This window comes from Microcaecilia unicolor, chromosome 9, assembly GCF_901765095.1.
Source record: "Microcaecilia unicolor chromosome 9, aMicUni1.1, whole genome shotgun sequence".
Classification (NCBI taxonomy): Eukaryota; Metazoa; Chordata; class Amphibia; order Gymnophiona; family Siphonopidae; genus Microcaecilia; species Microcaecilia unicolor.
The window spans coordinates 228,014,649-228,040,527 of NC_044039.1; the positions used below are offsets into that span (position 1 = coordinate 228,014,649).

General features: G+C 42.3%; 2 protein-coding genes across 2 annotated transcripts in view; one reads left to right on the top strand and one right to left on the bottom strand.

The window, feature by feature from the left end:
* The window catches only part of ZNF410 (zinc finger protein 410), a 225,783-nt gene extending 203,807 nt beyond the window's left edge, over window positions 1–21,976 (bottom strand). The window contains exon 1 of the mRNA XM_030214204.1: window positions 21,914–21,976. The gene's annotated coding sequence lies outside the window, so the exon portion shown is untranslated. The remainder of the gene's footprint in view (window positions 1–21,913) is intronic.
* A 16-nt stretch (window positions 21,977–21,992) lies between these two features.
* The window catches only part of MRPL17 (mitochondrial ribosomal protein L17), a 31,082-nt gene continuing 27,195 nt past the window's right edge, over window positions 21,993–25,879 (top strand). Inside the window, exon 1 of the mRNA XM_030214203.1 lies at window positions 21,993–22,261. Coding sequence (XP_030070063.1) covers window positions 22,088–22,261 — 174 coding nt within the window. The 5' untranslated portion in view covers window positions 21,993–22,087. The remainder of the gene's footprint in view (window positions 22,262–25,879) is intronic.

Here is a 25,879-nt window from a genome sequence, read left to right on the forward strand (position 1 = left end):
AGAAAAAGATCTAGGTGTTACTGTAGACAATACGTTGAAATCTTCTGCCTAGTGTGTGATGGCGGCCAAAAAAGCAAACAGGATGCTAAGAATTATTAGGAAAGCTAATGCCTTTATTGCTCCATGGTGCGACTTCACCTTGAGTATTGTGTTCAATTCTAGTCACCGTATCCCAAAAAATATATAGTGAAATTAGAAAAGGTTCAAAGAAAAGCAACCAAAATGATAAAGGGGATGGAACTCTTCTCATATAAGGAAAGGCTAAAGAGGTTAGGGCTTTTCAGCTTGGAAAAGAGACAGCTGAGGGGAGATATGATTGAGGTCTACAAAACCTTTAATGGTGTAGAACGAGTAGAAGCGAATTGATTTTTTTACTCTTTCAAAAAGTTCAAAGACTAGGGGGACACTTAATGAAGTTACATGGAAAACCAATAGGAGGAAATATTATTTTCACTCAACGGATAGTTAAGCTGTGGAACTCGTCCTTCCCTACACCCCTTCCCGTGCACTCCGCTCCATGGATAAATCCTTATCTGTTCCCTTCTCCATTACTGCCAACTCCAGACTTCGTGCCTTCTGTCTCGCTGCACCCTACGCCTGGAATAAAGTTCCTGAGCCCCTACGTCTTGACCCATCCTTGGCCACCTTTAAATCTAGACTGAAAGCCCACCTCTTTAACATTGCTTTTGACTCGTAACCACTCGCCTCCACCTACCCTCCTCTCCTCCTTCCTGTACACATTAATTGATTGGATTACTTTATTTTTTGTCTATTAGATTATAAGCTCTTTGAGCAGGGACTGTCTTTCTTCTATGTTTGTACAGCGCTGCGTACGCCTTGTAGCGCTATAGAAATGCTAAATAGTAGTAGTAGTAGTAGTGATAACAGCGGTTCACATATCTGGGTTTAAAAAAGGTTTGAAAACGTTCCTGAAGAAAAAGTCCATAGACTGCTATTGAGGCAGATATGTGGAAGCCACTGCTTGTCCTGGGATTGGTAGCATGGAATGCTGCTACTATTTGGGTTTTGGCCAGGTACTTGTCAGGATTGTTGGACATACTTAGATTAATATGAAACCAGCTTCTGATAACTCCCCCCTCCCTCAGGAAGCCCTGAGGATGGCAGTTGGACCAAATGTTGCCCAGCTGCCTGCTAGCCCTTTGTTTTCACAAGTACCCCTAATTAGCATACCTTTGTCCTCTCTGGGTATCTGGGAGCAGGGCTCTCTGAGAATAATGAAAGCCAGACAGAGAGGCTCCAAAACTAGGGACTTCAAAGACTAAAACCTGTGAAAATGCTCACCTTCCTTACATCAGGAAATTAAACTGGAGTTTGCAAAGGAAAGAGCTGAAAACAAAAGGCTGAGAAGGAAATAAGTTATTTGATCCCTCTCTGTTCCTGTTAGGTATACAAATCAGAGCACATGGCTCTGCCTGCTGGGCTTTCTCTCTCAGAGCACATGGCTCTGCTTTCTTAGCTTTCTCTTTTCTTTCTCTGCTCCCCCCTTCTTCTTCAGCCCTATCCCAAGGCTTCTCTCTTTCTCTGCACCCTCCATCTTTACCTTTCACTAAATAAGTACATAAGTACATAAGTAGTGCCATACTGGGAAAGACCAAAGGTCCATCTAGCCCAGCATCCTGTCACCGACAGTGGCCAATCCAGGTCAAGGGCACCTGGCACGCTCCCCAAACGTAAAAACATTCCAGACAAGTTATACCTAAAAATGCAGAATTTTTCCAAGTCCATTTAATAGCGGTCTATGGACTTGTCCTTTAGGAATCTATCTAACCCCTTTTTAAACTCCGTCAAGCTAACCGCCCGTACCACGTTCTCCGGCAACGGATTCCAGAGTCTAATTACACGTTGGGTGAAGAAATATTTTCTCCGATTCGTTTTAAATTTACCACACTGTAGCTTCAACTCATGCCCTCTAGTCCTAGTATTTTTGGATAGCGTGAACAGTCGCTTCACATCCACCCGATCCATTCCACTCATTATTTTATACACTTCTATCATATCTCCCCTCAGCCGTCTCTTCTCCAAGCTAAAAAGCCCTAGCCTTCTCAGCCTCTCTTCATAGGAAAGTCGTCCCATCCCCACTATCATTTTCGTCGCCCTTCGCTGTACCTTTTCCAATTCTACTATATCTTTTTTGAGATACGGAGACCAGTACTGAACACAATACTCCAGGTGCGGTCGCACCATGGAGCGATACAACGGCATTATAACATCCGCACACCTGGACTCCATACCCTTCCTAATAACACCCAACATTCTATTCGCTTTCCTAGCCGCAGCAGCACACTGAGCAGAAGGTTTCAGCGTATCATCGACGACGACACCCAGATCCCTTTCTTGATCCGTAACTCCTAACGCGGAACCTTGCAAGACGTAGCTATAATTCGGGTTCCTCTTACCCACATGCATCACTTTGCACTTGTCAACATTGAACTTCATCTGCCACTTGCACGCCCAATCTCCCAGGCTCGCAAGGTCCTCCTGTAATCGTTCACATTCCTCCTGCGACTTGACGACCCTGAATAATTTTGTGTCATCGGCGAATTTAATTACCTCACTAGTTATTCCCATCTCTAGGTCATTTATAAATACATTAAAAAGCAACGGACCCAGCACAGACCCCTGCGGGACCCCACTAACTACCCTCCTCCACTGAGAATACTGGCCACGCAATCCTACTCTCTGCTTCCTATCTTTCAACCAGTTCTTAATCCATAATAATACCCTACCTCCGATTCCATGACTCTGCAATTTCTTCAGGAGTCTTTCGTGCGGCACTTTGTCAAACGCCTTCTGAAAATCCAGATATACAATATCAACCGGCTCCCCATTGTCCACATGTTTGCTTACCCCCTCAAAAAAATGCATTAGATTGGTGAGGCAAGACTTCCCTTCACTAAATCTGTTGGAATAATGTATTGTATTTTACATGCATTGCCTGTCACCAATTTTTTCTCTGTGATTACTCTGTGACCTCTGATGTGAATTACCTAGAGAGGTCACACCCATGCAACTTCCTGTGGGGGTTAGGCACAGCACATGGTGCTCATGATCTCTCCCAAGCTGAGGATCTATGGTGGTGTGAGCATCCATTACCATCTAAGCACATGGAAAGAGCTGATAATCCAAATGTATAGTATTATGTATATATAAGCCTGTCTGAATATAATCTAACTACAAACTGTGAGTAAACAGATGTTTTGTTACTTCAACTTTAAAGTGACTCAGCAGTGAATTATTCTGGGGTGTATGAGAGAGATGAAGAAAAGAAATTAACATTTCTAAAGCTGAATCTGTGTGTATAAAAATCTGCTAATTATTTACTACAAATAATCCAACAAAAGGGTTATGGGCCCAGGGCCAGGAATTGAAAAAGGGAGAAATATTACCAGGCAGTAAAAAAGCCACACTTTTTTCTCTTAAGTTTAAAAGAAAGATTCAGTCTGTCTCTCTCTCCCCCCACACACCAGACAGAAGGCTAAGAAAATGGCTGAGGGAGGAAATTCACCATTTTTCCACTCTCTCAAGGTGCCTAAATTAACTGAATTTAATTATCAGCAGTGGGAACTAAGATTCAGATGTCTCCTTCAAGCAAAGAAATTAAATATATGTTTAGACCAAAACAGAACAGCTGAAAATATGGCTGAATGGGACAATGCAAACTATTATGTGAAGTGCATGTTTTTGGAAGCTCTCTCAGAGAAACAAGCCATATTGGTGGAGGGAAAAGATACAGCAAAGGACATTTTATATAAACTAAGAACTATGTATGCAACTACATATGCAAAACAGCAACCAATTTGGTTGGCAGAGTTGAATGAAACCAAATTAAGGGATAAAAGTAAGTGTAATGATCACATTATGCATCTTATGTCTTCGTTTCAAAAGTTAGAACTTTCTGGAATTCCCATGTGTGATGCATTGAAAAGAGCATTTCTTTTTACCTCACTATCAAAGAAGTTTGATGTTTTTAGGTCTGTAAATGAAGCCATTGAAGGGCAATCTTTTGAACAGGCAGCATCAAAACTGAGGCAGGAATGCATAATTAATGATTCTGAGGAGAAGTGTTCTCAAAGTCAGTCAGAGAGAAATGAAACAAATTTCTTGGCAAAGAACAGAGGAAGGCGGAGCTATGGGAAAACTCCACCCAAGGGCAAGCTGATTTGCTACTCATGTGGAAAGGAGGGACATGTATCTAAATGGTGTAAGGAAACACAAAACACTCCCTCTAGCTCACCTAAGCCAATGGAACAAAAGAATTTTCCAACCAGGAAATGTATGAAGGACAATAATAAACATAAGAGCTTTCTAATGGCAGAAAAATCCTTGACTATGGTAAATAATAATTCAAATGAAAGTACTTGGATTTTGGATTCGGGGAGCACATGCCATTTAACCAATTCTAAGGATTTCTTTCAGGAAATGTGTCCAGAAGAAGGTATTCTTAAAACTGCAAACGCAGGGACTACTCAGATCCAAGCAAAAGGCATTGGATTCTTAAAATGCAAAGTGTCTAATGAAGTTAAAGAAATTCCTGTAAGTGATGTCTTGTATATTCCCCAAGCAGTTTGCAATATGCTTAGTGTATCTACATTAGATAAGAAGGGATTTGTGATTCATTTTGAAAACAGTAAGTGCACAATCTCTAAAAATGATGAAGTGTATGCTGAAGCTTTTATGCATAATGATATTTATAAACTGAGCATTTCAGGTGAAGCCTCACATCTGACGCAAGTAAGGAAGAATGATGGTAAATGTAGTCTGGAAATCTGGCATCGCCGCCTGGGACATCGTGATTTTAAGGTGATCCAGGATCTTTACAGTAAGCAACTTGCCACTGGCATTCAGATAAGTGCAGATATTGGTAAAATGGAGAAATGCATAGACTGTGTTACTCAAAAAGGTGTGAGACCCTCATTTCCTGCATACACAGGAAATAGGAGTAATAAAGTACTGGACTTAATACACAGTGACTTATGTGGACCGTTTAATATCCCATCATTGGGAAATAACAGATTTGTGCTAATATTCTTGGATGATTTCTCTAGATATTGTGTGGCCTATTTGCTGAAAGAAAAAAGTCAAGTCACAGACATGCTGAAGAAATACGTAGCCATGGTGAGCAATAAATTTGAAAGAAACCAAAGGTTCTTCAGACCGACAATGGTGGTGAGTTCACTTCACAAAGCATGCGCACATTTCTAGAACAAGAAGGCATTCAGCATATCACAACAGTAGCTTATACACCAGAGCAAAATTCTGTTGCAGAGAGAAAATTTAGGTCACTTGTGGAAATGACCAGATGTATGCTGTCAGATAGCAATCTCCCTAAAAGACTATGGGGGGAAGCCATTCTCACAGCAGTGTACCTACAAAACAGCATGCCAACTAAAGGCGCTGAGCGCACACCACATGAGACATGGCATGGTAGGAAGCCAAACCTGTCACACATAAGAACATTTGGAAGTACAGCATATGCTCATGTACCAAAGCAAAGAAGGCATAAGCTGGATTCCACAACAGAAAGGGGCATTTTAGTTGGCTATGCTCCAGGACACAAAGGATATAGAATTTTGAATCTGAAAACTGGCATTGTTGGCATAAGACATGTTACATATTTTGATGAAAACAAAAGGGTTGATAAAGGCTGGATTATCCCAGATGAGCCTTATCATCCAGAATATGAAACTAGAACCATAATAGACATGCCAGTGTATATAAATGCCATATCAAGGCGGATGTCTGAAAGCAACTCATCTGTATCTAACGAGGAACAGGCAGAGGAAGCAGACACAGAAAGGATCATCGCAGGAGACAGTACAGTTGGAGAACGGGAATCAATTGGAGAAGGACTCTCAGATTTAGAGGATGCAGAAAGGTCGGACCAACCTGTTGTCAGACGCTCATCCAGGGAAAACAAAGGTGTTCCACCCCCAAGACTGTCTTACCTAACAAAGTCAGCAGAAGCTCAAGAGCCCTTAACATGGGATGAGATTGAGAAAATGCCAGCAGAAGAAGCTGCCGAATGGCACAAAGCAGCACAAGAAGAAATTGATGCATTGGATAAAAATAATACTTGGATTCTTACAAAATTACCTCCTGGCAAGAAAGCTATAGGATGCAAATGGGTATTCAAGTTAAAAAGGAATGCACAAGGAAAAGTGGAAAGGTATAAAGCCAGATTAGTCGCAAAGGGATATCTTCAAAAATATGGAGAAGATTTTGATGAAGTGTTTGCACCTGTAGTGAAACACACGACAATTAGAACACTTCTGAGCATTGCAGTCTCAAAAGGCATGCAAGTCAACCACATTGATGTGAAAACAGCATTTCTTCATGGAGATATAACTGAAGACTTGTACATGGAACAGCCAACAGGTTTCATAAATACAAAACAAAGACAGCTAGTGTGTAAATTAAACAAAGGTCTTTATGGATTAAAGCAAAGTGCAAAATGTTGGAATGACAAATTGCATGAAATATTGACAAATTTAGGATTTAAGCAAGGTGAAGCAGATAAATGTTTGTACACTAGGTGCAGAAATGGACAATATGCATACATTTTAGCTTTTGTTGATGATCTGCTCATTGCAAGCGAAAGTGAGCAAGAGTACAAGGACATTGTAAAATATTTAAACCTGAATGTTGAGATAAAAGAACTTGGTAATGTGTCATACTATCTTGGTATAGAAAATTGAGAAACAAAATGATGGTTCTTATCTTCTAAGCCAGAAGCAGAAAAATAAATGAGCTTATTGAAAGTTTAGGTATGCAAGATGCCCAAGTTGTAAGCACTCCCATGATCACTGATTTCTGAAGGATGAAACAGTAAGAGAACCTTTACCAGATAACATCCAATATAGATCAGCCATAGGTAAGCTTTTATATCTGACTACCACATACAGGGCTGATATAGCAAATGCAGTAGGAATTTTGAGCAGAAGGGTCAGCTCACCTACCAAATCAGATTGGACTGCAGTTAAAAGGATGGTAAGGTATTTAAAAGGTACCATTGATTGTAAATTAAAGATTTCAGCCAATAGTAATCCAAAACTAATATGTTACTGTGATTCAGATTGGGCAGGGGATCATTCTGATTATAATCCACAAGTGGATATGTGTTTATGTATGGAAATGTACAAATTTCTTGGGCCAGTCATAAACAAAGTATTGTGAGTCTGTCTTCTACAGAAGCTGAATATGTGGCCGTATCAGAAGCATGCAGAGAACTGATGTGGATTGAAAAACTTTTGCTGGATTTTGGAATAGATGAACAGAGACCAATCCAGATAATGGAAGATAATCAGAGCTGCATCAGACTGTCACAGAATGACAAGGTTCAGTCACGCACCAAGCACATCGAAACGAAATACCACAACGTGCGAGAGCTGGCGAAAGAAGGGGTCATCAGTCTACACTATTGTCACACCAGTGAGATGACAGCTGACATCATGACCAAACCGTTACCCAGAGAACGTTTTGAGAATCTGCGAATAAAGCTTGGACTTTGTATGAATTAATAATTGCATGACAGTTATGCATGAGAAGGGGTTTGTTGGAATAATGTATTGTATTTTACATGCATTGCCTGTCACCAATTTTTTCTCTGTGATTACTCTGTGACCTCTGATGTGAATTACCTAGAGAGGTCACACCCATGCAACTTCCTGTGGGGGTTAGGCACAGCACATGGTGCTCATGATCTCTCCCAAGCTGAGGATCTATGGTGGTGTGAGCATCCATTACCATCTAAGCACATGGAAAGAGCTGATAATCCAAATGTATAGTATTATGTATATATAAGCCTGTCTGAATATAATCTAACTACAAACTGTGAGTAAACAGATGTTTTGTTACTTCAACTTTAAAGTGACTCAGCAGTGAATTATTCTGGGGTGTATGAGAGAGATGAAGAAAAGAAATTAACATTTCTAAAGCTGAATCTGTGTGTATAAAAATCTGCTAATTATTTACTACAAATAATCCAACAAAATCCATGCTGACTTTGTCTCATCAGTCCATGTTTTTGTATATGCTCTGCAATTTTATTCTTAATAATAGCCTCCACCATCTTGCCCGGCACCGACGTCAGACTCACCGGTCTATAATTTCCCGGATCTCCTCTGGAACCCTTCTTAAAAATCGGAGTAACATTGGCTACCCTCCAGTCTTCCGGTACTACACTCGATTTTAGGGACAGATTGCATATTTCTAACAGTAGCTCCGCAAGTTCATTTTTTAGTTCTATTAATACTCTGGGATGAATACCATCAGGTCCCGGTGATTTACTACTCTTCAGCTTGCTGAACTGACCCATTACATCCTCCAAGGTTACAGAGAATTCGTTTAGTTTCTCCGACTCCCCCGCTTCAAATATTCTTTCCGGCACCGGTGTCCCCCCCAAATCCTCCTCGGTGAAGACCGAAGCAAAGAATTCATTTAATTTCTCCGCTACGGCTTTGTCCTCCCTGATCGCCCCTTTAACACCATTTTCGTCCAGCGGCCCAACCGACTCTTTGGCCGGTTTCCTGCTTTTAATGTATCTAAAAAAATTTTTACTATGTATTTTTGCTTCCAACGCTAATTTCTTCTCAAAGTCCTTTTTTGCCCTCCTTATCTCCGCTTTGCATTTGGCTTGGCATTCCTTATGATCTATCCTGTTACTTTCAGTTGGTTCTCTTCTCCACTTTCTGAAGGATTGTTTTTTGGCTCTAATGACTTCCTTTATCTTACTGTTTAGCCACGCCGGCTGACGTTTAGTCTTTTTTCCCTTTTTTCTAATACGTGGAATATATTTGTCTTGAACCTCCTAAATGACTCATCTAAACACACACCCAGATACAGCATTGCAATATTTATCTGCACTAAGTGCTGTGAGCCTATATATATACAAATATAATATACTTTCAATCCAAACCCGTGTGGATTGTGCATTATTGAGAACTCACTGCCTCTACGGACTGGACCCGGGACCATACCTAGACAACGAATGCTGACACTTGTGACCTGGATTGGCCACTTTTGGAGGAAGGACACCGGGTTAGGTGGACCATAGGTCTGACCCAGTATGACTATTTTTATGCTCTGGGTCTGATTGAGCAGAGGGATGGAGACATTTGTGCCCTCAGTCACAAAGTTCCAAGGCCAGAGGGAGTGTGTGTGTGTGTGTTCCCCTCCCCCTCCAAAGTGACAGCTCAATAATAAGTACAAAAGCAGTCTATGAAGCCCAGTATCTTGTTTCCAACAGAGGCCAAACCAAGTCACAAGTACCTGGCAAGATTCCAAAAGAGTAAAATAAATTTCACGTTACTTATCCTAGAAATATGCAATGGATTTTCCCAAGTCCACCTTAATAATGGCATAAAACTTTTCTTTTAGGAACTTGTCCAAATCTTTTTTTAAACCCTGCTACACTAGAAGCGTTTACCACATTCTCTAGCAACACAATGTCAGAGCTTACCTGTATTTTAAGTGAAGGAATATTTTCTCCGATTTGCTCTAACTGTATTATTTAGTAACTTTATTGTGTGTTTCCCTTCTTTTGGAAAGAGTAAAGAAGTGATTCACATCTACCTGTTTCACTCCATGCAGTATTTTATAGATCTGTATCATATCTCCCCTCAGCTGTCTCTTCTCCAACCTGAAGAGACTAGCTTCTTTAGCCTTTCCTCATAGGAAAGTCGTCCCATAGTAACATAGTAGATGACGGCAGAAAAAGACCTGCACGGTCCATCCAGTCTGCCCAACAAGATAACTCATATGTGCTACTTTTTGTGTATACCCTACTTTGATTTGCACCTGTGCTCTTCAGGGCACAGACCGTATAAGCCTGGCTAGCACTATCCCCGCCTCCCAACCACCAGCCCCACCTCCCAACCACCAGCTCTGGCACAGACCATATAAGTCCCTGATGGCGAACCTATGACACGCGTGTCAGTACTGACACGCATAGCCATTTTCGATGACACCCGGCCGCATGTGGCCGCATACAGAGAAGCAGCGGTGTTCCTTGCTGACACCCGGGCGGATCGCCGATGCGCCCCCCCCAAGGTGCAGCGCGACCTCCCCCCCCCCCGGCGAAATCACCCCCCCCCCCCCCGGTGCATGTTTACCCGTGTGCGCTCCTATTGGCTCCCTCTGAGTCCTCCGCTCGTTCCCTCCCTGCTGCTCCCTCTGCCCCGGCTCCTGCACGGCCGTTTGACCTCACTTCCGGCCGGCGGAGCAGAGAGCAGCGGAATGCCATGGGGGACGCATCTCTGAGGGCCCTGTGATCGCCATTACCAGCAACCACATAACCACAGCAACCATCATCCAATCTACTGTTCTGGGGTGTCATGTATTTCTAATTGACCATCATTACTGAGATAGGTGAGGGGGAGGCTGGGAGAGGCGAGGGCATGTGCTATGGGTGCCGTTTCCCGCCATTAGAAATAGCGGCAGCCAACTTAATTTACATAAGGTGGTCAGTTAGGCTAGTTAACCCCTAATTGCCTGCAGGGCTAACAGGCTAGTTAACCCCTAATTGCCTGCAGGGCTAACAGGCTATCTATAATTCTATCTTCTGTCACTGCCCCCCTGATGGAGAACCCAAAAAATAAAAAACCAAGGTTAAGTAAAGGAAATGGTAGTAGCAGTGCCGACCCTTTCAAGAGATATGGACCGAGATGTATGGCATTATAGAAAAAAAATGGCAGATCATTTTGCGTTCTATGTACTGAAACGGTAGTAAGCAGAACGTGGAATATAAATAGACATTTTGAAACTAATCATTCCCAGCTCTTGAAAAAAAGTGAGGATGAAAGGAAGGAATACATTTCCAGGCAGCTACACTTTTATAAGAGCCAATCTAATTCCATCCTTACATTTGTAAAAGGTTCTACAAATTTAACATCTGCAAGTTTGAGCATTGCTCACTCCATAGCTCAGCATGGAAAAGCACTCAGGGAGGGAGGATTTATTAAAGAAACTCTCCTAAGATGTGCACCAGTTCTATTTCACGATATGCAGAATAAAGATGCAATTATTAAAAGAATATCTGAGTTACCAGGAAATTTGGAGTGCCTGGATCCGATTACCAGACACTTTTAGCACCCTGAAAAATATAGCAATGGCTTTACTCACAATTTTTCCCTCTACGTACTTTTGTGAAACCTTATTCTCAGCGTTAAATAATATCAAAACCAACAAAGAAACAGATTGAAAGATGAAGTTAGTAGCGCTTGCTTGGGCTTGAAGTGTACAAAATACCAACCTTCAATTGAAGATTTAGCCAATGAAATTCAGCAACAAAAAAGTCACTAATAGGCAGATTAGTTAAAGAATTCCCCCTCCCCCTCACTTATCTTAGTTCACGGCACCCCACACAAGTTAAATAATATCAAGACCAACAAAAGAAACCGACTGACAGATGAACAAAGAAGTCACTAAGCAGGTAAGTTAAATAATTAGGTTTTGGTTTATTAAATACAGTTATATATTACAATTATACATTTTTGTTATTTAAACTATAAATATCGCGAAATTATGGTTTTTTTTCTCGAAGTGACACACCACCCGAGTTATGCTCAGTTTTTTGGCGAATTTTGACACACCAAGCTCAAAAGGTTGCCCATCACTGATATAAGTCTTCCCAGCACTATCCCCGCCTCCCACCACCGGCTCTGGCACAGACCGTATAAGTCTGCCCAGCACTATCCCTGCCTCCCAAACACCAGCCCCGCCTCCCACCACTGGCTCTGCCACCCAATCTCAACTAAGCGCCTGAGGATCCATTCCTTCTGCAAAGGATTTCTTTATGCTTATCCCACGCATGTTTGAATTCTGTTACCGTTTTCATTTCCACCACCTCCCGCAGGAGGGCATTCCAAGCATCCACTACTCTCTCCATGAAAAAATACTTTCTGACATTTTTCTTGAGTCTGCCCCCCTTCAATTTCATTTCATGTCCTCTCGTTCTACCGCCTTCGCATCTCCGGAAAAGGTTCGTTTGCGGATTAATACCTTTCAAATATTTGAATGTCTGTAACATATCACCCGTTTCTCCTTTCCTCCAGAGTATACATGTGTAGTTCAGCAAGTCTCTCCTCATGCGTCTTGTAACGCAAATCCCATACCATTCTCGTAGCTTTTCTTTGCACCACTTCAATTCTTTTTACATCCTCAGCAAGATATGGCCTCCAAAACTGAACACAATACTCTAGGTGGGGCCTCACCAACGACTTATACAGGGGCATCAACACCCCCTTTCTTCTGCTGGTCACACCTCTCTCTAAACAGACTAACAACCTTCTAGCTACGGCCACCGCCTTGTCACACTGTTTCGTCGCCTTCAAATCTTCAGACACTATCACCCCAAGATCCCTCTCCCCGTCCGTACCTATCAGACTCTCCCTGCCTAACACATATGTCTCCCGTGGATTCCTATTCCCTAAGTGCATCACTTTGCATTTCTTCGCATTGAATTTTAATTGCCAAACCTTAGACCATTCTTCTAGCTTCCTCAGATCCTTCTTCATGTTTTCCACTCCCTCCCGGGTGTCCACTCTGTTACAGATCTTAGTATCATCCGCAAATAGGCAAACTTTACCTTCTAACTCTTTGGCAATGTCACTCACAAATATATTGAACAGAATCGGCCCCAGCACCGATCCTTGAGGCGCTCCACTACTCACCTTTCCCTCCTCCGAGCGAATTCCATTCACCACCACCCTCTGGCGTCTGTCCGTCAACCAGTTCCTAATCCAGTTCACCACTTCGGGTCCTATCTTCAGCCCATCCAGTTTATTTAAGCCTCCTGTGGGGAACCGTGTCAAAAGCTTTGCTGAAATCTAAGTAGATTACGTCCTGTTGAACAAAAGTATGAAAGATTTGTTGAATAAAAGTATGAAAAATGCGGAGTGGAAAGCTCCATGATTACAACAAGCTGTTTTAACACTAACCCTCCTGAGGCATGAAAAGAATGTGGCAACACATTAGCCAAAGGCAGGCTCCAGAAAGTCTGTGGGCTAGAAGGTAGGGGGGTAATAGAAAGCAGATGTTCTGCACATGATTAACAGTTTGTGGTATTCAGAGACTTGCACAGGAATGTTGTATGAGAGAATTAGTCAGAGGCCCGGTATAAAACTAGAGGGGAACAAAGAGGTAGTAAGCATTTTGAATTTTTCTTTGTCTATAGCATTTTTGATTTGCCTTAAGCTTGCTGTATATTGCTTGTGTGTGTAGATGTGTTTTGAGTACAGAAATGCTTCCTGACTACCCCTATTGATGGTAATCAGCTTGTACACTAAACAAATGAGTAAATTTTTTATATTAAATATGAAATTCGTCTAGCCGTCTCTTCAAGTGGCGAGCCAGCCAGGAGTAGGCCGCACACGGAAAAGAGAAGGCGAGACGAAGGACAAATTAAGTTGTTGTTAATGAAGTTTTTTACAGGATTGAAAGCAAAGCAAGCGTTGTTTAAACCTGATGATTTCTGTGCTCCACTGATGTGGGATTGATCAAACTACTGAAGTGGACATACAGGTGACGGACTCCTGGGCTTGCTAAAGAGAAATAAGAAGACGCGTGAGTAAGCTTACATTGTGGACTTAGTGGTATTTGTTTAGTTTTGTAGTTTTCTGTTTTGTATATTTTCTTGGTTTAGGTGCAGTAGTATATTTTTGTAGGTTGTGGCTCTATAGGAGAAATTGTAATAGTCAGAATACAATGAAAGGGAAAGGGGCAGATAAGAAAGAAAAGCCTCCTGTATATGCTATGTATTTAGATTTAGATAGTTCAAAAAAATGCTCCCCTTTGCAGCATGTCATAGAATTATTCCCGTTAGAAAAAAAACAGATTGAAAAAATACATGATGCAAAAGATTCTGTGTTGAGCTGGTCTCAGTATGGATCGTTTGATCGTCCAAAATTATTATCTCTCCTGAGCTACTTACAAGAAAATAAAAATAAAACTAGGCAGAAGAAAAGTTTAGAACAGCATCTTACAATTTGGAATTTATTTTCTGTAGCAGCAGATCTTTTTCATGCAGATGTAGAAAAAATACAGCGAGAACAGGAAAATCAGCCTTTGGTTCAGCCTGAAGGTTGAGGAATGTCATCTGTTTTTGATTTCTCGGGTGTACAGGTTAGAAAGGTCAGGAAGAACTGAAATTTGTTTTGTTCCTTTTAAAAGATTGTTTTAGATTAGAATTAAATAAGTTCTTTGTCTTATAGGGAATTCTGATCTCTGTTTATTTTAAAATATGTGTTATTCTGTTTCTAGTTCTCTATGTGGAATGTCTTTGCAATTTAATTTTATTTAACCCTTTTTTAAGTGAGATTCCTGCAGTGTTAAGAGATCATCTGGTTTGAATTAGTCACTAGCTAGTTCTGTGTGTAGGTCTAATAGAAGAGGTGATTTAAAATCTTTAATAACATCTGAACAATATGATTTGTCAGCAATTTGGTCACTATGCTTCAGAATGTTATCAGAATGCAGGAATGCCCCAAGTACAAATGCAGACGCAGCAAGGATTGATGCCACAAGTAGTAGGGATGCCTGTGAGTGCCCCGCAGACTGCCTTACAGCAGCCGGCGATGCAATCACAGGGACCAGGGGCTGCAGTACAGAGACAAGGCACTGTAAATGCCTTTCCAACTTGGCAGAATACTCCAGACCAATGCTATTGACTGGAAGCAAACTCGTGTCAGGAAGAGGGAATGATTTTCAGATTAGACACAAGGGAACCCTTTATTACATTGACAATTGGAAAATATGGAACTCCTGTGAGATTTTTGATAGATACAGGGGCGAGTACCTCTGTGTTGTGTGTAAAACCACTGGGAGTTAAGCTTTCAAATCAGTATAGAACAACAGTGGGATTTACGGGGATAGAACAAAGAAAAAGGCTAACAGAACCCACTCTGGTGCGCTTGGAATGCCAACCGCACGGTTCAAGGGAGGCTGTGGTACCCTTCTTAGTGGCACCTGATTGCCCAGTAAATTTGTGTGGTAGAGACTTATTGTCTCAATTAGGATTGTGTTTAGATTTTGGAAATAAAGAAATACCAAGTTTGCTCACTATGGTCCAACAGTTGAATAATGAAAATAAAGTAAAGGTTATGGAAGAATTACCACAACATATTTGGAGTACAAGTGATTCACCATATGGACTAGCCATAAATGCAAAACCCCATAAGATAGAATTAATAGAAGGGGCACAGGGGCCGAAGCAAGACCCTTACCCCATACGACCTAAATTAGTATCCAAAACCCTGGAACACATTGGTAAATTATTGAAATGTGGTATTATTGAACCTTCAGTATCCCCGTATAATACCCCATTGTTTCCGGTCCCAAAAGGAGAAAACAATGTAAGGATAGTACATGATTTAAGAGAGCTAAATGAGGTTACAAGAAATCAATTTCCGATTTGTGCAAATCCTGCTACTCTTTTGCATACCCAGAATATATATGCATATAACACTGTTATTGACTTGTCTAATGCATTCTTTTCAATACCTCTTCATCCAGAGTCTAGGGATTTGACGTCATTTATAGTACAGAATGAGGCATATCGGTGGACTAGAATGCCACAAGGCTTTACTGATAGTCCATCGGTATTCTCAAAACAACTAATGATGGATTTAAAGGATTTCAGGAGTCAATTGCCTGACACGGTGTCATTGTTTGTCTATGTAGATGATATTCTACTGTCTGCTGAGACTGAAGCAGAATGCCTAGAATGGACTAGAAAATTATTTTTGTTATTAGGAGAGTTAGGATATAAATGTAACAGGGAAAAATGTGTTATAGCTCAGTCTACTGTCACCTTTTTAGGACAAAATGTTTCAGCAGAACATAAGGTCATTATACCGGAAGTTATATCTATTTTAAATGAGACTCCGGTACCGCAAACAGTTACCCAGTTACGTGCTGTTTTGGGAATGTTAAATTACTGCAGACAATGGATACCAAATTATACACAAAAAGTAATGAGACTTTATAAACATTTGAAACTGCCCGCAGCCACACCAAAGAATACATTAATTGTATTGGAAGAGCAGGATAAGATAATATTGGCTAAGATTGTGAGGGATTTGTTATCCCCAGGACCGTTAGCAGTAATAGATATCCAATCACCTGTGCATCTGTGGGTAAAAGACATGGGAAACAGTTGGGCAGCTATGATTAATCAAAATAATGAAGTAAATACACCAGTAGCTTTTTTGTCAGGCTCTTTTAATCATGTGGAAAAGGGAATGAAAGAAATACCAAAGTTACTGACAGCTATAGTGGCTGCAGTAGGCAAATGGAGGGCACAAATGCCTTTTGTTCCTATTGTAATACATACTAACCACACGATTAAAACGCTGTTGAGCCCTAGCCAGACAGCATTGACAGCCACTAGATTTGGAAAATATCAAGCAGTACTTTTAGGACAAGATATAAGAATAATACCATTAACTAAAGAACAGAGAAATAAGATAGATCTGCTTTTTCCTGTCGATCAAAAGGGTGAGATCGATACTATAGAAATCCCTACATTTCACTGTCTTACTTTTGAACCCTTATCTGATGGGTTAATATGGTTTACAGATGGAGCTTGTGAAAGGACTGTTGCAGGCTTTGCCTGCGTGCAGGTAGATGAGAATCTAAGAAAGATAATGCAAGTACAATATAAACCCCTCCTGATCATACTGCACAGCATGCTGAACTTTTAGCCGTTATTACGGCCTTACAACACACTGATATGACTCAAAATGTCACTATATATACTGATAGTGGTTACGTTGCAAGTTCACTACAGTATCATATATTAAAATGGCAGCGTAGGGGGATGATAACCAGTGCAGGTAAAAATCTACAACATTACACATATTGGAAATTGCTGTTTGAAATTTTGGCAAAAAGGGAATGTGAAGGTAGAAAAACTGCAGTTGTGTGGACCCCGGCCCACACTGAAAGGCCAACCTTTGAGGCACTAGGTAATGCAATGGCTGATGCAGCAGCAACGGAGGTGGTTAAGCAAAGTGAAAAGATTTTGTATAATACTAGACAGACACAGGAAGGGCCACTTACGAATGTAGATAAGATTGAAATGTGGCAGCCAGAGGGACAGGAAAGTGAAAAATGGTTGAAGAGAGGATGTATGAAATTGGGAAGTGAATGGTTTAATGCAGAAGAAGGATTACCTTGTATGCCAATGAGTCAGGTGATTAAGGTATTGGCTGAGTGGCATGCAACCATGCATTGGAATAAGGAAACAATGAGGCAACAGTTTGAACAAAGGTTTTGGACCTTGAAAATTGATAACTTGATTCAACAGGTTGTGCAGAATTGCATGGTATGTAATATTAACATACCTAAACGAGGTCCTAAAATATCACCTGGGACACTTCCAATACCAGAAGGCCCAGCAAAAGAATGGTATATGGATTTCACTGATATGATTGTTCCAGTGCAGGGAAAAAGGTATTTGTTAGTTTGGGTGGATGCTTTTTCAAGGTGGATAGAAGCATTTCCATGTAAAAGGGAGACAGCACATGAAGTGGTACAATGCCTGGTAACTCATATTATGCCAAGACATGGGTGTCCGTCTAGAATAATTTCTGATAACGGGACACATTTTAATAACAGTGTGTTGAAAGAAATGGAAACGATTATGGGTTTAACACACAGAAAAGTATCAGTGTATCGCCCCACCTCCAATGGTTTGGTGGAGCGCTACAATGGTATTTTAAAAACTAAATTGAGAGTATTACTGAAGGCTTTAAACAAGGAAACAGCAGGTAAACCATATACCTGGCTTGATTTGTTACCATTAGCTTTGATGGTTATAAGGGCCCAACCTAATGGGCGTACTAAATTGACCCCATTCCAAATTCAGACAGGACGTCATTTCTTCCCGATGCAGACAGCAAGTACTGATAGCACAGCTCAGTACTGGCAAAAGCTACAACCTATGTTGAACCTGACAAGTGATATGATCCGAACAAATGTAGCATCACAGGCAGGGACTACTAATGATGTTTGTGCTTTTAAAGTAGGTGATTTAGTACTACGAAAGAACTTTACACATAAAACATGGAAGGATCCTGTGTATGTAGGACCTTTTGCTATCACGGCCCTTACTCAGACTGCTGCCCGTTTGGAAGGTCATACTTCTTGGATACATTTATCAGATATTCGACGAACTAATAATATTGAAGTGGACAAAGAATAAACATGATGGTATTGGACTGTTGTTGTTTGTTAATGGACAATGAACACATATGATAATAGACTTGTTGCAGCGGCCAAGATGTTGAATTTGACTGATTGTATCATATGTGCCCACATCCTTGTCCTTGCCAGCTATGATGTATGGGACTACAATAATAAAATTGAGTGGGCACCATGACTGTGATCCCAATAATACCTATGTAAGGGATGATGAAAACCTTCATTGGACAAATGAGACTATTTATAAGCAAGCCTTGCTTATGGACAAGTGCCCACAGACATCATATTGGTGTCTGATTAATAGTATGACAACTAAACACATTCCCCCGATAAAGTGCACTTACATGCAGAATGTTGTAACAACTGATTCAATGAATGTTATGCTTTTAATTTGTGTAATTTTTAATGCCACATCAGCTAATGAAAAGTAAGAATGAATGACAGTGTATTCCCCTGTGATGAAGCTCACTGTCCTATAAATTATATACCTCAAGAGATATAAATTTTGTACCCTAGTACAATTGAATCTGTTTAAATCAAGAATAAATAGAACTTTAATATGTCAGCCAAAAATATTGAAAAAGCGTGCAGAAACTGAATGCCACAAACAAAGGGGGGAGGAAATTTAGAAGGGAGGTAAGGAACAGACTGGAGCTAAAACAGATGTTTGAGTCCTGGAATACCAGGCCTCAAAAGGGAGGATTTGTTGAACAAAAGTATGAAAGATTTGTTGAATAAAAGTATGAAAAATGCGGAGTGGAAAGCTCCATGATTACAACAAGCTGTTTTAACACTAACCCTCCTGAGGCATGAAAAGAATGTGGCAACACATTAGCCAAAGGCAGGCTCCAGAAAGTCTGTGGGCTAGAAGGTAGGGGGGTAATAGAAAGCAGATGTTCTGCACATGATTAACAGTTTGTGGTATTCAGAGACTTGCACAGGAATGTTGTATGAGAGAATTAGTCAGAGGCCTGGTATAAAACTAGAGGGGAACAAAGAGGTAGTAAGCATTTTGAATTTTTCTTTGTCTGTCTATAGCATTTTTGATTTGCCTTAAGCTTGCTGTATATTGCTTGTGTGTGTAGATGTGTTTTGAGTACAGAAATGCTTCCTGACTACCCCTATTGATGGTAATCAGCTTGTACACTAAACAAATGAGTAAATTTTTTATATTAAATATGAAATTCGTCTAGCCGTCTCTTCAGTCCATAGCTCGTTCCTTATTCAATTCTCCTGTCACCCAATCAAAGAACTCAATGAGATTCGTTTGGCACGATTTCCCTTTGGTAAAACCATGTTGTCTCGGATCTTGCAACTTATTGGCTTCCAGGAAATTCACTATCCTTTCCTTCAGCATCGCTTCCATTACTTTTCCAATAACCGAAGTGAGGCTTACCGTCCTGTAGTTTCCAGCTTCTTCCCTATCACTTTTGTGAAGAGGGACCACCTCCGCCGTTCTCTAATCCCTCGGAACCTCTCCTGTCTGCAAGGATATATTAACCAAATCTTTAAGAGGACCTGCCCAAACCTCTCTGAGCTCCCTCAATATCTGCGGTGTATCCCGTCCGGTCCCATGGCTTTGTCCACCTTTAGCTTTTCAAGTTGTTCACACACACTCTCTTCCATGAACGGTGCTCTATCCACTTCATTCTCATTTGTACTTTTTCCAGTCCATCGCGTTCCTTCTCCAGGATTTTCTTCTGTGAATACAGAACAAAAGTATCTATTTAGCAAATTTGTTTTTTCTTCATCATTTTCCACAAAGCGGTTCGCAGTATCTTTTAGTCTCACAATTCCCTTTTCAGTCATTCTCCTTTCACTAATATACCTGAAGAAATTTGTCACCCCTCCTTACATTTCTAGCCATTTGTTCTTCCACTTTCACCAGATGTATCTCTCTCTTGGCTTCTTTCAGTTTCATCCGGTATTCCTCCCTGTGTTCCTTTTCTTGAGTTTTTCTGTATTTCTGGAATGCCACCTCTTTAGCCTTTATTTTCTCAACCACTTGCTTGGAGAACCATACTGGTTTCCTTTTTTTTTCTTGCTTTTATTTACTTTCCTTACATAAAGGTTCGTGGCCCTATTTATAGCTTCTTTCAGCCTGGACCACTGTCCTTCCTCCCAGCCCATCATCTCCTTCCTCAGGTATTCCCCCATTTTACTAAAGTCAGCACGCTTGAAATCCAGGACTTTGAGTTTTGAGTGGCTGCTCTCCACTTTAGCTGTTATAACAAACCAAACTGCTTGATAGTCACTGCTGCCCAGGTGGGCACTCACTCGGATATTTGACACGCTATCCCCATTTGTGAGCACCAGATCCAGCGTCGCTCCCTCCCTTGTGGGTTCCGTCACCATTTGTCTGAGCAAAACACTTTGGAAAGCATCCATGATCCCTCTACTTCTTTCCGATTCCGCAGATGGAACCTTCCAAGCTACATCCGGCAGATTGAAATCTTCCAGCAACAGCACCTCTCTCTTGTTTCCCAACTTTTGAATATCTGCAATCAGGTCTTTATGTAATTCCTCCAATTGTGTCGGAGGTCTGTAGACAACACCCACGTGGACAGAGGTTCTATCATCTCTCTTTAAGGTGATCCATATCGCTTCTTCCTTTCCCCAGGTCCCTGTCATTTCGGCTGCCGTGATATCATTTCTCACATATAGAGCTACTCCTCCACCTTTACGACCCTCTCTATCCTTCCTAAATAGATTATAGAAATAGGAGGAAATATTTTTTCATTCAACAAATAGTTAAGTTCTGAAACTCTTTGCTGGAGAATGTGGTAACAGTGTTAGCATATCTGGGTTTTAAAAAGGTATAGATATGTTCCTTGATGAAAAGTCCATAGTCTGCTATTGTAACAGACATGCTTGCCCCAGGATTGGTAGCATGGAATGTTGCTGCTAATTGGGTTTCTGCCAGTCAGTGGCGTAGCCACAGGTGGGCTTGGGTGGGCCAGGGCCCACCCATTTATGGCTCAGGCCCACCCAACAGTAGCACATGTTTAGTGGTAACTGGTGGGAATCCCAAGCTCCGTCCGCTGAAGATTTCCCCCTGATGGTAACAAAAACTATACTCTCCACAACACCGGCACCTGCGCATGCTCAGTTTTCAGTGCACGCCTGCTGCCAAGGTGGAAAGAAGCATTTTCCCACCAGCTGAGATAAATTTTTTTTTTTTTTTTGGGGGGGGGGGGGAGGAGAGAACACTTTGTGCCCAACCAATTCTCGCCTAGGCCCACCCAAAATCTGTTGTCTGGCTACGCCCCTGCTGCCAGTTATTTGTGATCTGGCTTGGTCACCGTTTGGAAACAGGATACTGGGCTAGATGGACCATTGGTCTGACCCAGTATGGCTTCTCTTCTGTTCTTATGAATATTCTATGTTGACAAATAATTACACAAAACGTATGCAAGAATGACATTAACCGTAAATGTAAAGCGAGAAATCGTGGTGGAGACTACCGGCAGCAGAACCGAAGAAATTTGACTCCTTCGCAGCAAAAATGCACTCCACCTGCCCTGGTTGTCCCCCTCCCGCCGCCACTAAAGTCCCTTTGCTCTTGCCTGAAGAAGGATAAAATTCTGCTGTTCTTCAGCCCTCAATAAGTTCAGCATTAATGCTACAAACGCAGGATTGGAGGCAGAGTCAGGAGACTAATCCCTTCCTACCTTTCTCAGGTTTTTCAACTCACCAAAAGCAGAGCCAAGCGCTGAGAAGAAGAAGCCCTGCCAGTGCTGCACCAGACGTCACATCCGTTGCGCGGCGCAGAAGAAGTGCGTCACGTCCGGTTCGTCTAGCAAGCTGACCTGTCCTGCTGCTGCGTGTAGGGATCTACGACGGTTGTTTGTAGCGGGTAGTTATTATTATGCGTCTTTCCGCAGCTGTGTTCATCTCGCATGGGCGGGTGGGGCGACGCTTCGGGCTCGGTCCTCGATCCAGGATGGATATGTTGCGGAACCTTCTTACTGGTCTGGTCCGACATGAGAGAATCGAAACCACCTGGGCCCGGGCTGATGAACTACGGACTTATGCAGAGCGGGTGAGGAGGGGGAAGAGCTGAAGGGGACACGGTGTGGCTGTAGTTAGTAGGCGAGAATTGGGGCAACGACCCTCCAAGGCCTCCACTCTGGCTCTTAAAAGACTTCTTTGTGTATAAAGCCCATATTTAAAAACCACAGGGTTGGGATGATAAGACATTTTATACATGAGGTTTTAAAATATGGGATTTATACATAAAGAAGTTTTTATCTGAGTTTAAATATATCCCATCTGTGTTGAAGAATCAATATTTCATGTTTAATGATCACTTGATATAGTAACTGCAATCTCTCAAACGTCCATTCCGGTGTCTCATTGTACATTGTTACAAAATTTAATGGCCCCAAATGAACCAATCCTTCAAACTAATACCGGTAACAGAAACACAGTAAAACAAAATACATATATAAAATCTTAAATAGAACCAGGTCCTAATGTTGACAAGCCAAAATAAAGTGAGTTTTTAAAACATATCCTTGAAGTGTTGTAGAATTAATGTTTTAATACCTGGTCTGATAAAGCAAGTAAAGGCAGTTTAAAAATTCAGTAGTATTTAACTAGTATAGGTTTATATGTATAAGCATGAAATATTTTGGTGGCCCCCGGAGCTTTAGTCCTTTAAATGGAAAAAGGTTGGAGACCACTGACTTGGGGTAATGCTAAAACAGAATTCTGGATTCAACATGTTTGTGAGTGACAATATGCCAAAGAGTTAGAAGGGAAAGTTTGCTTTTTTGTGCATGACACAAAGCTTTTCAACAGAGTGGGACAACGTGAGAAGTGATGTAAAAAGATTAGAATGGTCTAATCTTTGGCAGTTACAAATTTTAATGCAAATAAGTATTGAGTGATGCACATGGGGTGTAGAAACCCAAAAGAGGCTAAGTATAGACCAGGAGAGGGACTTTGGGATGATAGTGTTGATGGATTTTAAGACAGCGAAACAATGTGACAAGGCAGTAGCTGTGGCTGGAAGGATGCTAGGCTGCATAGAGAGACATATCCAGTAGAAGAAAGGAGTTGTTACTGCCTTTGTACAGGCTGTTTGTGACGCCCCATTTGGAGTATTGTGTTAAATTCTGCCTCGCTAAGGACATCAAAAGACAAGGCAGTTCAGAAGAAGGTGACAAAAATGATGAGCTTATTCCAAAAGATGTACGAGAGGAGACTTGAAGACTTCAATATGTATATGCTAGAGGAAAGGAGGGATGGGGGGAATATGATACAGATGCTTAAATATTTAAAAAGTAGTAATATGCAAATTAATCTTTTTCAGAGTCAGGGAAGCGGTAGAACTAGAGGTCATGAGATGAGGTTGCCTTCACCCATTCTCTCTCTCTCTCTCTCCTGTGTCCCCCTGTGCCTTCTCTCTCTCCTGTGCCCCCCTGTGCCTTCTCTCTCTCTCCTGTGCCCCCCTGTGCCTTCTCTCTCTCTCTCTTCTGTGCCCCCCTGTGCCTTCTCTCTCTCTTCTGTGCCCCACTGTGCCTTCTCTTTCTTTCTCTCTCTCTGTCTCCCTCCTGTGCCCCCCTGTGCCTTCTCTTTCTCTCTCTCTCCCTCCTGTGCCCCCCCTGTGCCTTCTCTTTCTCTCTCTCTCTCTCTCTCTCTCTCTCTCTGTCTCCCCCCTGTGCCTTCTCTTTCTCTCTCTCTCTCCCTCCTGTGCCCCCCCGTGCCTTCTCTCTGTCTCTCTCCTGTGCCCCCCCGTGCCTTCTCTTTCTCTCCCTCTCTCTCCTGTGCCCCCCATGCCTTCTCTTTCTCTCTCTCTCCTGTGCCCCCCCCCCGTGCCTTCTCTCTCTCTCCCTCTCTCCTGTGCCCCCCCGTGCCTTCTCTCTCTCTCCCTCTCTTCTGTGCCCCCCGTGCCTTCTCTCTCTCTCTCCCTCTCTCCTGTGCCCCCCCGTGCCTTCTCTCTCTCTCCCTCTCTTCTGTGCCCCCCCCGTGCCTTCTCTCTCTCTCCCTCTCTCCTGTGCCCCCGTGCCTTCTCTTTCTCTCTCTCTCTCCTGTGCCCCCCTGTGCCTTCTCTTTCTCTCTCTCTCTCTCTTCTGTGCCCCCCTGTGCCTTCTCTTTCTCTCTCTCTCTTTCTCTCTCTTCTGTGCCCCCCTGTGCCTTCTCTTTTTCTCTCTCTCTCTCTCCTGTGCCTCCCTGTGCCTTCTCTTTCTCTCTCTCTCTCCTGTGTCGGGATTGCAGCTGCACCTGGGATTGCATGCAGATAAGTGTTGTTAAGCTACCTCCATTAGCAAGGAATGATAGGGCATTTCTACCGTACCAATAAGTTGCAAGATCCGAGACAACATGGTTTCACCAAAGGGAAATCGTGCCAAACGAATCTCATTGAATTCTTTGACTGGGTGACAGGAGAATTAAATCAAGGACGTGCTATGGACGTCATCTACTTAGATTTCAGCAAGGCTTTCGACACGGTTCCCCACAGGAGGCTCTTAAATAAACTAGACGGCCTGAAGATAGGACACGAAGTGGTGAACTGGATTAGGAACTGGTTGACGGACAGACGCCAGAGGGTGGTGGTGAATGGAGTTCGCTCGGAGGAAGGAAAGGTGAGTAGTGGAGTGCTTCAGGGATCGGTGCTGGGGCCGATTCTGTTCAATATATTTGTGAGTGACATTGCCGAAGGGTTACAAGGAAAAGTTTGCCTTTTTGCGGATGACACCAAGATTTCCAACAGAGTGGACACCCCAGAGGGTGTGGAATACATGAAAAAAGATCTGAAGAAGCTAGAAGAATGGTCTATCGTTTGGCAATTAAAATTCAATGCGAAGAAATGCAAAGTGATGCACTTAGGGAGTAGAAATCCAAGGGAGACGTATGTGTTAGGCGGGGAGAGGGATCTTGGGGTGATAGTATCTGAGGACCTGAAGGCGACGAAACAGTGCGACAAGGCGGTGGCAGTAGCTAGAAGATTGCTAGGCTGTATAGAGAGAGGAGTGACCAGCAGAAGAAAGGAGGTTTTAATGCCCTTGTATAAGACGTTAGTGAGGCCCCACCTGGAGTATTGTGTTCAGTTTTGGAGGCCGTATCTTGCGAAGGATGTTAAAAAAATGGAAGCGGTGCAAAGAAAAGCTACGAGGATGGTATGGGATTTACGTTCCAAGACGTATGAAGAGAGGCTTGCTGACCTGAACATGTACACCCTGGAGGAAAGGAGGAACAGGGGTGATATGATACAGACGTTCAAATATTTGAAAGGTATTAATCCGTAAACGAATCTTTTCCGGAGATGGGAAGGCGGTAGAACGAGAGGACATGAAATGAGATTGAAGGGGGGCAGACTCAGGAAAGATGTCAGGAAGTATTTTTTCACGGAGAGGGTGGTGGACGCTTGGAATGCCCTCCCGCGGGAGGTGGTGGAGGTGAAAACGGTAACGGAGTTCAAACATGCGTGGGATATGCATAGAGGAATCCTGTGCAGAAGGAATGGATCCTCAGAAGCTTAGCTGAAATTGGGTGGCGGAGCAGATGGGGGGAAGAGGGGGTAGTGGTTGGGAGGCGAGGATAGGGGAGGGCAGACTTATACGGTCTGTACCAGAGCCGGTGATGGGAGGCGGGACTGGTGGTTGGGAGGCGGGAAATACTGCTGGGCAGACTTATATGGTCTGTGCCCTGAAAA